Source organism: Carettochelys insculpta, chromosome 8 (assembly GCF_033958435.1).
Source record: "Carettochelys insculpta isolate YL-2023 chromosome 8, ASM3395843v1, whole genome shotgun sequence".
Taxonomy (NCBI): Eukaryota; Metazoa; Chordata; order Testudines; family Carettochelyidae; genus Carettochelys; species Carettochelys insculpta.
In genome coordinates, this window is record NC_134144.1 from 65,233,045 (window position 1) to 65,245,543 (window position 12,499).

A 12,499-nucleotide genomic window follows, 5' to 3' on the forward strand; every position below is an offset into this window, starting at 1 on the left:
AGGTAGCACCAGGCCAGCCACAGCTGTGGGAAATCCCCCTGGAGATGCTGAAACATCTCAGTCCCTGTGGCTGAGCCAGTCACCCGTTTGTGGTGGGGTGATAAATCACAGCCCACTCCAACGGGAGGGGAGCTCTAGAGGTCATCAAGTCCAGCTCTTAAGTATCTCCAGTGACAGAGATTCCACAACCTCCCTTGGCAATTCAGAACAGCCTTCAACCACCCTGACAGGAAACTTTTCCTACTATCCCACCTAAATCCCCCTTGCCGCAGTTTAAGCCCGTTGCTCCTTCTGCTCAAGCATGTGATGTGAGCCATTGCTAGTGGGAGGAAAAGCACAAGCAAGCAGCCAGGCCAGGCAGGCAAACCAGGCTGTCGCCCAATCCAAACACCCCCGTGCCACACCCCCCAGCGCTAGGCTCCCATCCTAGCCACGTGGAGAGCAGGCAGGCAGCCAGCTGCCCGGCCGCCACACACACAACCCCCCGTCCTATGCAAACCACAAATCACCACACCCCTGTGCCCACACGCCGGCCCGGCGGCGGCGGCAGCCACGTGGAGGGAGTTGCAGCCGCGGGCACGGCGGGTAACCACCTTCGGGGCAGGCGGGAGGGCTGGAAGGGGTTAAAGAATGTCCATCGCAGGGTCCAGCTGCGGCTGTCCCCGCGGTCTCCGCCCCCTTTTTCCAAAGCGGACCCTGGATTGGAAGAGACGCCCGGGTAGCTGGTCAGGTAGCCCAGCCGTCCAATTGGAGGCGGCCGCTGCGGAGAAGGCGCCAATCAGCGGGGGCGCGGGGCGGAGGCCTGCCGGGGTGAAGTTTGGTTGAATGGGCTCCGTACAAAGACGAGTTGGAAAGGTGCGGGTGGAATGTGTGTGGCTGCGGCGCGTGGGAGTGAAGAGCGGTGCAGCGGGCGCTTCCCGGGCCAGCCAGCGCTGCAGGGCAGCGTCCCGGGGCAGAGCCCACCCACCCGCCGCGGGAGAGCAGCGGGGCCGCTCCGCCACCCGCTGCCCGCGCTGGGGTTTTGCGTGGCACCGCTGCGCTGCTCGGGTTTATAGGGGGTTGGTTTTTGCAGCGCAGGCGAGGAAGCAGCAGCCGGCGGGGGGGTGCACGAATGAACTGCCCGGCGGCGCTTTGCAGAGAAGGCGTCAGCGCCCCTGGAAGAGGAGACCGTCGCCCGTGTGGCGGGGCCGCGGCGGAGAGGGCGCAGTGTCCGGCGGGTGCCACCGCCAGCCCTGCGCGCGGCTGGCTGGGAACTGCCCCGCCGAGCCAGCGGGTGGCTCGGGCTCCCTGAAGGCAGCCCTGGGTTTGCTCGTTCCTCCCCTCCCCCGACCCCGCCGCTGCAGGGCCAGCTCAGCGCGTGTGTGGGAAGGATGCAGACCCTCGCTGCGCCGAGAGGCTGAACGCCACCGAAGCCGAGCTCCCCGGGTTGCAGCGCTCTGCGCGGGGCGAGAGGGACAGGACACGCTTGTCCCTGCTGGGTGCCTAGCAGCGAAAGACTGGCCTCGACACCCCTCCACCCCCAGTGGTTTTGGTAGGCGCTAACCTCAGGTGGGAGCGATTAGCACAGCGGCTCTTCTTCCTTCCACGCAGCAGCCAGTGCAGAAATATGCTGGCTCCTCTGCGCGCTGTTCGTAAGGCGCCGTGGAGCGGGAGCCTTTGCTTCTTGTGCCGGGCTGGTTGCTTGGATCCAAAGGAGGATTTGCAGCTCTGCGGTGCTAATAAAACTCAGTAGTGTGGGGCTGTGACTCTGGTTGGTGGGGTGACAGGTCAGGGGATTTTCTCTCTTCTGCTCCTCCAGCCCCCGGGGGTGGAAATTGTATCATTAATTAAACGAATGACCAGTTCCCTAGAGACTGGGGTGAGGAGGTGAGGGACGGGGGGAACCTTCTAGGAAGCTGCTGCTGAGGTTCCAGGTCTTTATGAAGCACTCGTAGCTGGCTGCTGGAGACCCAGTTCATAGAAGCGAAGGTGGCTGTTCACCCAAGTGACCCTATACCTAGGAGGAATCTCGCATTGCTGATGACCTGAGACTTCTCTGGGTCAGGACTTCGCCAAAGAGGAAGGATTTGCAGCTTGTGCTCCCCTTGTGTTGCTCTGCTGGTGTTGGGAGGAAGATGCTCAGAAGATCAGGTCCCTCCTGGCTGTGAGCAGATTCTTTGCGGTTTGTCCCTTTCCCCAACTCTTGGCTACAGGGCATGTCCCGGCCCAACAGCGTGAGCCCTCCGGGCTTCGGAGCACCCCAGGGAGGAAGCGAGCAGCATCGATCCGCCTGGGGGGAAGCAGAGTCCAGGGCCAATGGCTATTCCTACCCCCTTGCCCCAAACAGGTCATCCAGCAAGAAGACCTCCCGCATGGCTAGCAGGTGGAGGAGTGAGGAAGACTACGAGCCTCAGCGCAACAGGAGCCACGGGGAGAGTGGTTGCAGAATGATGAGCTTTAGATCCAAGTCAGCCTGGCAGGAGCATGGCGAAGACAGTCACCGCCCCCGCCACCAGCGCAGAGGGGATCCTGCTTCTACCAACAGCCCTCGGCATTTTGGGGAGCCAGGTGAGGTGCGGCCCCGGTCGGTGGAGCTGGGGCTGGAGGAGAAGCGGATCAAAGCGAAGATTGAGGAGCTAGAGGAGGAGGAAGGGGACTCCCAGGTGGCCTTCTCCATGGGCAGCTGCTGTGGCAGCATGATGCAGATCTTCAGGTCCAAGAAGTTTCAGTCAGAGAAGCTGGAGCGCCTCTACCAGCGCTACTTCTTCCGGCTCAACCAGAGCAGCCTCACCATGCTGATGGCCGTGCTGGTGCTGGTGTGTCTGGTCATGCTAATCTTCCACGCCACCTACGTTCACTACAAGGTGCCCTACGTGGTGGTGCTCTCTCTAACCATCCTGCTGGTGGTGGTGTTGTGTGTGCTGTGCAACCGCAATGACTTCCATCAGGACCACATGTGGCTGGTGTGCTACTCAGTCATCCTGGCCATCGTGGCCGTGCAGGTGGTGGGGGTTCTGCTGGTCTGGCCAAGGAGTGCCTCAGAGGGCATCTGGTGGACGGTCTTCTTCATCTACAGCATCTACACGCTGCTGCCAGTCAGGATGAGGGCCGCAGTCATTAGCGGGGTGGTCCTCTCAGCCATCCACCTGGCCATCTCTCTGAAGACCAACGCAGAGGACAAGTTCCTGTTAAAACAGGTGAGGCGAGTTCTGGGCTCTGAGGTTCTGGTGGCTTTGGATGGCAAAAGAAGTCCAGGTTAAATTTAATTTTGTGGATCTGTTTAGTGGCTGGTCCTGGATGCTGCTTTGCGTGATACTCCATAGGAGTTTGCCAGGGATGCTGGCTAGTCTGTAATCTTGCTGTACTCACTGTTGCTTTTCAATAACTGATTTAATCTTTTTTCTTTTAATTTTTTTAAATCTGGTTTACTAGTTTGAAGTGCCATTTTGAGCATAGAATGATCATGGCTAGCCCGGTTGATAGCATCTTTCCATTTTATTTGACACCAACCAGGTATCTGTGGAATGGTATCTGTGCTGGGTGCTGAGTGACCAAAACACATGTAAGGAAAAGTCTCCGTGCTCTTGCGGGGGCAGAACTCTGCTTGCCTGTATTTCTAGGAATCTGTAAAATGTCAACAACATGTACAACCTGGTTTCAGAGATATGTGTTCTGCATGAGTTCACTTGTGTAAGTTAGTGACCTAACTAGAGGGGTTTGTTCTCTGAAATGTGCAGTTAATGCCTAGAAGGTAATGGGTCAAATAACCTTGTGGTGATTTTTATTAAAACAACCTTGCATTTTAAATTCTTCTCTGTAACTGTTGTAGAATGTTAACCAAGTGGCTCAGCTCATTGAAACTATAAGACTCATAAAACGTGTCAGTGTGCGGTGTTCTTAAATTACTATATTTGTTTGGATGACAGTGATTTAAGGAAACTTTTTCCTGTCAAAGCCTTGTAAACAATTTGGGGGGAGAGGGCTGTTTTAAGCTTAATCAGAAATATTTACAAGGCTGTTGACAGATTTTGCTGGGCTCTGGCTAATGAAGGTGGGTGGGCTTTGCTCCAGGCACTCCAGAAGTTGTAGGTCCTTAGTGGAAGGAGCAGGGCCAGGACAACAGGCCATCAGTGCTGCCAAGGCTACGCCACACCTTCCCCAGCCCATTGTCAGTGGCACCCAGACAGTGCTGTGCAGGACACAGGTGGCAATTTAAGGGGTCGGGGTCTCTGGTGGTGGCTGCTGCTACTGCAGTAGCAACAGGCTGGAGCCCCAACCCCTTGTAAATTGTTGGACCACAGAGCCACTACTTCCCTTGTGTTTGCCCTGCCCCTGCCGCCGACATCAGCGACCCTACACGTTAACAATAAAAGTCTCATATTGGTTTTCCCTCAAAAGTTCTGGAAAGGATTTCCATTCTGCAGTGCTCCTATTATAAGAGGGTTCTATCAGGGATCTGCCATTAACTAAGTATTGATGATAAAGTGAAAATAAGTTATGGGTGGCTTGCAGTTTGCTCTTTTCCAACATTATATTTTATTCTGCTCTTTGCTGTGGCGGACTAAGTGTTACTACTTCTGACATCTTCTAGTATCCATCTTATCATGAGTAGTCTAGACCAGTGTGTCTTCAGCTATATTCTGTGGAACTCTGGTGTTCTGTGGAAAAACTCATGGGTGTGCCACAAGCCTTTGGAAAAATACATGGGTATTTTCTATAATTAGAACCAGATACAATGCTACTACTTCACTGCAATGATACCCGATTAAATTACTTTATTTTGGTTTTGCTGTTCGTTACTGTCTGGTGTGTTTTGGTCTGATGGTGTTTTTTGGTCTGACAGTGTTTTTTGAAGAAAATTTTCATAGGTGTTCTGCATAAAAATATTATAGTTGAGTGTTCCGTGGTCTCAAAAGGTTTGAGAAAACAATGGTCTACAAAGAGATTGCTTCCTGGGCCTGAATTTAGACAGGGAAAACTTAATGGTGTTGGGCCAACGGTGCTCTGTACAAATACAAAATATCAACTGTGGTAAGCAGGCTTAAACTGCACCTAGTGTATTTTTCTGTATATGATGTATGTTGCCTTCTTTGTGTATTTTGTAGTAGGATTTCCCTAATTATTATTCTGTTCTACCAGTGTGATAATTACTAATTGGTGGCTTGATTTGTTTTTGTATGAGGCAGATTCTCTAACAGGCTCAGATATTCCATACTGGAGTCCTGATCTTTACAAACATAACTTTACACAGTAACAGAGAGGAAGCTGTGCTAGTCTATACACGATCAAAACAAAAAGCAGTCAAGTAGTACTTTAAAGACTAGCAAAATAGTTTATTAGGTGACCTTTCGTGGGACAGACCCACTTCTTCAGACCATAGCCAGACCTGAAGAAGTGAGTCTGTCCCCTGAAAGCTCACCTAATAAACTATTTTGCTAGTCTTTAAAGTACTACTTGACTGCTTTTTGTTTTGATAACTTTACACACTGGGAGTAGTCCCATATAATCAGTGGTACTGTTCATGGTATGTAATTTGAAGCATGTCTGAAAGAGTTTAGGTCCTGATCCTGCAAAGGGCTAGCTTCAGAGTACTACAGTGAGATTTCCTCTGAAACCTTACAAAATAAATTGTTGTTTAAAAGCATGAAGAAGTCATAGTGAGGAAGCTGAGTCACAGAGCTAAAGTGGCTGGCCCAAGGTTACTGAATTGGAAGAGCTGGGATGACAGCTCAAATTCCCAGGGGCTTTCTGTGACCACTAGACTGCCTGCCTGCCTTCTTCCTGTTGCAGCATACTTACTGATAAAGTGTGAAGTCTTGGCAGGCACAGTTTTATTTTGATTAAAATAATCACGTACTGCAGTAGCCCTCAGCCCAGGAATGGCCCTTGCCATTTTACTGGCCAGCGAGGCAGGGGTGGTGGTGTCATGTTTCCCTTCTGCCCACCTGGTTCACCCTAGAAGCAGCCCTGGAAGTCTCTTTAGTAATTCACAAATTTCTGCATCAACAGTTGATCTCCCAGTCATTCTAGTGGGAGGTTCTGCAGTAGGTAAGTAACAACAAAGGGCTCCTTTTAAGCTGTTTTTCAAAAATTCTCAGTGTGGTCTTGTGGAGTTTTTGTTTAATCCAGATCATCAGCTGGTGTAAATTGACCTTGCTCTATTGACGTAGCGAAGCTATTCCCTGTTCCGCCAGCTGAGGATCTGGCCCACTGTGGGTATGTGTACAGATGTGGTGTCTCTAATAATAAAATCTGTATCTACAAAGCATGTTACCTCACAACTATTAGCAGGCCGTTCTGACAAAGGCTGTTGCTGGTTGCCGTGGAAATCTCGTTTTTGTTAGACTCTGTCTCACTGGTGCATGTAAGACTCTGCCCCTCCATCTCTTTCCCTTAAAATCCAGAGGTAGATGAAGGCCGGTAATTGAACTCATGACCAACAGATTGTTCAGCCATGTTCCTTATTTAAAGACTGTTTAGAACTTTTATCCTTCTCCCTTCTTACAGCACTTTGAATGTGACACTAAAACTATATTCTTCCCTTCTTTGCCTTGTGAATTTGCTTATTTGTGTTTTTCTCCCATGTGTATCAAAACTGGACAAAACCGGCACTTGTTCAAAAGTTGTAGATTAGAGTAATAAACTGGGTTCCCTTGGCTAGCTCTGTTCTCCCCTTCTGGGATGGGGCGTGCATGGGTGGGAAATGGGATGGGGAGACTAGCTGGTGGTCAGGACTGAGCCTGGCCAGAGCATGCTGCCCTTCCACTAGGTTCTACATGACAAATCGGGTGTACATTAGAGCAGCTCTGAGGCTCTCATGATACTGCCATACTGGCCTTAATTTCCTTGGAATAAGGGGAGCACAATAGTTTCCAAAATCAGCTTTGCACACACCCTTTCACGCTGTGCAGGATGGGCCGAGAATGATGACTATTGCGATTCATCCCTTTAAGAGGTATGCTGCTCTTAATTTTTTTTTTTTCCTGGGATTTGAAAGCTTAAAGTAGACAGTCAGGTCCTCCAGCCGGAGGTACCTTGGACCTGAGTTTTGGATATGTTCAGTGCTGGCAACTCTGACGAGCTGCTGGTGCTCAGCATCAGTGGTCCCTGTAAGATGGGGGCATGTATGGCCACTGAAGAGAGAGGGTTTTGTTTCTGCTGGTGTGCACATTTGCGCAGGTCTCAGTGCATGCAACAAATTTATTCTGCACATAGGTGGAAAAAATTAAAGGGAACACTACTCGGTTCCTCTGTAAATTGGGTCAGGCACCTGTAGAAATATTGACCTTCTGTATCGTCCGATGAGCTGTTGACTGGGAGTGGGGGAAGAAAGGAAATGTGAATGTTTATTGGGACTGACTGTTTCCAGTTCAGGACTGGATTAGGTAAAAAGACAAATGAACTACAGGTTGAACCTCTAATTCAGACCTCTCTCAGGTGAGGAACTCCATAGTCCAGCATGAGTTTATTTAGCCAGATGACCACTTATCATGGGTGTGGCCAAGTTTTCTGTGCTCCCATAAATTTTGTTTATAGCCACCAGTCCTGGCTCTCAGTGTTTTGTGATGTTATTTAGCTGTAATTTACCCCATGTGTTTTCTAAGAGCCCAGTAAGCAGTGGAAGCGTTGGTAATCTGCTACATAATATTGACCTCCCGTCGTCTGGCAAATTCCCTTGTCCAGTGCCAGATGAGAGAGGTTCAGTTTGTAGTGTGTCAGACCAGATTCCACACACACAGTGCTCTGTAGAAGCAAAATCTATTCCATGCGTAATACTTCAAACAGCGAATCTTAACTGCTTAGTCTTTGTCTGCCTTTAACGAGTTAAAATTTTCACAGTTTAAAACCAGTTTCAAACACACAACCTTTATTTTCCAGATTTATCCTTTGAGTTATTTTGAGACTGTTTGATTTATAAATGTGATTCAGCGTGCATACTGTATTTCTCTTCTTGTGCTGAATTTTTCCATGAGGCAGAGAGACACTTCTGGACTATGAATAAATGAGATCAACTCCACAATTAACATATAAAGACTGTCAGTATAATACCCTTTTATGGTGATGAAACAGTCTAATACTTGCTCATTTGAAACGAAACCTACTATTCTCACTTAATTGTTTGACGTATACAGTAAAAGCAATATTCTTTGTGTCACTGTAGACCAGGGTCAGCAACCCCCGGCCCGGGTGCCAAGAGTGGCATATGAGCTGATTTTCATGGGTATGTGAAGCAGGAGCTCAGCCCTACTTCTCCCTGCTGCAGCCAGGAACTTGCTCAAAGCCATGCTGCCTATGGATTAACAAAAGATCAGCTAATGCTACCAACCACACCTAAATGGTAAAGCTCTGCATCTTCATTATTTATCGTGAAGCTGTTGCAAGTAAGACTATTAGTGACTTCAAAAAGTATCACCAGCACTTGGTGTACTTAGAGGTCAAAAGGTCAAAATTTCTGCCGTCTGCCTTGGAAAGGTTGCTGACCCCTGTTGTAGGCCCTCCAAATGCGCAATGTTCTGTGCAGACACATGGGGAAAACCAGTCGGAAGCTGTAACAGGCATATATATATATATATATATAGTTGCCTCAATGGGGCTACGCCAGTGTATGAAGTTAAGATCTAACCTATGTGCCTATAGGATCAGGTGTTTAGAACCTGATTGAACCAATGGTTTGTCTTTCTCAGTTGACTTCCCTGGGTTTTGGAAGCAGGGAGCCAGGAGTTGTTGCTAGGGATGCAACATACAGACTTTGTTTTACTGCCCAGACCTGTAGAGTCACATTTATTTCTAAGATGCCTGGCTCAGTAATGTAATTGAGGAAAGGTGCTTGTAGTTCATTAAATACTTCAGGCCATGTGAGGTCGTCCAGTTACAATGCATCAGAATAATAGATGACTAGGAAAATTATCTTACACAAATAACCTTGTGGAAACTGGAACAGAAAGGAGGAGGTGCTTTTCAAGTAACATTTATTGTTAACCTTTCTCAAAAGAGCTCTAATCGCATAGTTCACAAGCAGCTGCACCACCATGTGGCTCTTTTATAGCACTCACTCTGATCCACGCCTCCTGCCACTAGCCTGCTAGCTGTTCAGCCCTGTCACAAATACCATTGTCATAACAATACGGCTTTAACAATCCCCAGGCCTGAGTTCAGAGAACTGGGGATGTGTTGACCTTCCTCTCTCTGGATTCGTATTAATAATACACTTTTTGCTCTGCTGCTAAATGTTGGACCCTCACAAGAATGTAATATTCCACTCTCCCATTTCTGTGTGGGTGTAGGTACACATACTCTTCTGTTTCTGTTTTCCTGAAATAGGCTGTTATTTTTAGCCAAGTTGGAGCAGCTCCTGTTCTTATTAGAACATCAGCTCATGTTACGAATAGCTCTTTAGCATCTCATCAAGATGTTGCTTATTGGATGTGATCTAATTAATGTTCCGTTACTAGCAGTAGCACAGTATACACACCAGAAAAAATTACTGTCTCTGTACTACATCTAGCCTGCAGTAGCACAAAAGATATCTAGGTCATGACTGACTTTTTTTTTTTTTTGAGACTGACAGAGTATCAGAAATGTGCCACTGCCAGAGTTGATGTGTTATATAATACTCGGTGGTTTCAGATAGGAAGTGGAATTGTATTTGTTCATAATCGGGGATAGACTTGCTATCTGAAGTGCAAAGACCCGTGTATGACCTCTTTAAGCTTGCTGATTTTTGTGCAAGTCTCTTCTATGTATTTGAAGTGGAGTTAGAGACAAATCTAGATATGAATCTGGGGCCCAATCCTGCAGTTATGCCCATGGGGCTAAAGTCCAACACCCTTAATTATGTTGCATAATATCTTGTCCTCAGTAGAGGATTTCCTACAGTCTTACATGATTAATGGTGGTTGAGTTGGTCTTGGGAAGAATTCTTCTGAAGCTCAGTAGAAGATGCAGGATTGGGGAGTCCTTGCTTCAGAAAACCAAAGTACCCAGAAGTATCTATTGTCTTTTTTTAAAAAGAAAATTGTTCTGTATTTTATTATGATGGGTGTATGGCTTGAGGTACTTTAAAGGGCTACTTATGAATGAGTGTCTTCCCTCCACCCCACCCCCAATTTTACCTAACCACCTTTTTAACTTTTTTTCTACCAGAAAGGAAGCTTGTTAGAGATTCTGATTTATTGTTCTGTTCGTTGGTCCTGATGATTGCAAACGTAACAGGTGATATAACATTGACATGCTGACAGTGTGTTTCAGTGCTGGAGAAGATGCTCTTAATTCCACCCCACTGCTGACTGGCTGGACGCTCTGGCATGTTCAGCAACCCAGTACCCTCTGGTCCTCAGTTCTTAGTGACTAACCTGGTGATTCTTTCATTCATACACTGCTGTGCCAGGAGCAGTACATCTCACCTGTAGAAAGGGTTGGTATTCAGTTCACCTGCTCTCAGCCAGACCACAAGCCTGTACAATCATTACTGAAGGGATGGGAGAACTAAGGGCAAAAGAGTCAAGCTACTGGGTTGCTGAACATGCCAGAGTGTCCAGCCCAGCAGCAGTGGGGTGGAATTAGGAGCATCTTCTCCACTGCTTATCCTGCCATTTCCAATGGGTCAGAAATGCAAGTTTAGTTGTTATCTGCCTACGTGAAGATGGTTTCACCCAAATGCTGGATTGCTTCATGCTTTGCATAGAAGGAACGTGATAGCTTCAAGTTGATCTTGAATCTTACCGTGCACAGTTGACTGACCTTTAAGCACCTCAGGCTTGTAATCCATTTGACAGGCTCTCTGTGGAAGATAAGAAGCAGTTCTGTAGCACCTTGAAGACCTAGCAAATATGTTTTGTTGTGCAATGGGATTTCATGGGCTTTGTTCGTTAAGGTGCTACAGGACTGCTTGTTTTCTGTGAAGCTACAGACTAACACGCCTCTTCCTCTGGCACCATTTACCATTCAATGGAAGGTGATAGCCTTGGCCGTAAATAAGGCTAGCAGAGGGAAAACTAGCCTCAGGTGTGAACACATTAGGGCATCTAAATTACACGGTCTTGTGCTTTAGAACCTTTTAATTACAATGAAATGATCTCTGGCTGCTTCCTTTCCAGAATGGTGATTAATACTTGTAGCCACATTTTACAAGGCTGTCATTAGTTGAGGGTGTAAGATTTCCACAGGCTTCAATAAGAATCTGTTTTCTTCCCTTGAGTCTGGAGCAGGTGTAGTATTTTCCAAGTGTGTGTCTGTGCACACAAGTGGAGCAAACTGGCTTGACAGTGCTGCCAAGGTTTTGGGCAGGAGGAATCTGGGAGTCCTCTCAACTGGTGTGTGAGCTTTGGGCATCAGGCCATTCTTCAAATAGATTAGGGTTGGTTTTCACTTGAAACCCTTTGTTTGTCCAACAAAGCACCCTTTGATTCCCTCCACCTTGAATGATTTGAAGCTTGTTATGTTAGTTTTCATTGCCTGCTTGCCTGTGCCTTGTGCCTTTTTGTTTTTTCCCTAGCTGGAGCACATGAGAAATGTTTTTCATTCTGTAGTTGTGGCCAGCTCAACAGAACCTCCTTGATCTCTTGTTATAATTACTCATCCTGCAACTCAAATCTCTAGCATTCAGTTAAACATATTGTCAGATTTAACCTTTGTTACCTGATTTGTGCTGAGTTTGTTAATGTGGTCATGTGGCCCTCCCCTGGAGCTGTTCAGTGCCTTCTAAGAAACCACATTCTCTAGTTTCTGGGTTGGCTTTCTTTGGTTCCCCCACCCCACTGCTGTGGAGCTGGGTATGTTTGAGAAAAGGGATCAGCTTTTGATGTGGTGTGGGTGGGGTTTTAAAGAGATTTCTAAGTATAATTCTTCTTGTGAGCTGAAGGCAAACTTTAAATCCTTCAATAAAATGCATACGCAGAAGTATATATCCTCCTGCAAAGACAATGTGTGGGGGAAAAAATATAAGGCAGGTGGAATTAGTGCATCAATCTCTCCTCACCTTCCTGATTTATCCAGTAACCTGACGTATGTCTCTTCTTGGCGTATGGGTGGAGAGGAATAGTGGAGGGATGAAGGAAGTTGTGTGCCAGAAGAATGCAAATATGTAATATCTTCTGTCTTGCTTTCCTGAAGAGCAGAGATGTGAAATTTGATGCACTTATGGCCAAGGGCTTTGTTTTAGGGGGACAGATCTCTAGCTCCGCTCCTTTCTTTGTCAGAAGGTACATCCATGTTATCCAGTAGATTGACCCACTCAGGGTCGATCTTCTGGCGTTTGATTTTGTACATCTCGTGGAAATGCATGAAATCAAACTATTAGGGTTGACAGTCAGTTCTGTACTCCTGGATATCATGAGGACTGAGGTCAACGGGAGAATTTCTCCTGTCGATCTCCCTCAGTGAGGATGGTCAGGTAAGTCAGTCATTAGATAAGTCGCTTCCAGCTGTGCAATTGCCATAGCTGGAACTGCATGTCTAGGATTGACTTTACGATCTAGTGTAGGCTTAGTAATAGGTTTCTCTGCCCCCCACCCCCTATGTA

The 12,499-nt window shown here is 47.6% G+C and overlaps 1 protein-coding gene across 1 annotated transcript in view; it reads left to right on the forward strand.

Annotated features, from left to right (window-relative positions):
• Positions 1-864: 864 nt before the first annotated feature.
• The window catches only part of ADCY5 (adenylate cyclase 5), a 316,815-nt gene continuing 305,180 nt past the window's right edge, over positions 865-12,499 (forward strand). Inside the window, exon 1 of the mRNA XM_075001015.1 lies at positions 865-3,176. Within this exon, the coding sequence (XP_074857116.1) occupies positions 2,196-3,176 (981 nt within the window). The 5' untranslated portion in view covers positions 865-2,195. The remainder of the gene's footprint in view (positions 3,177-12,499) is intronic.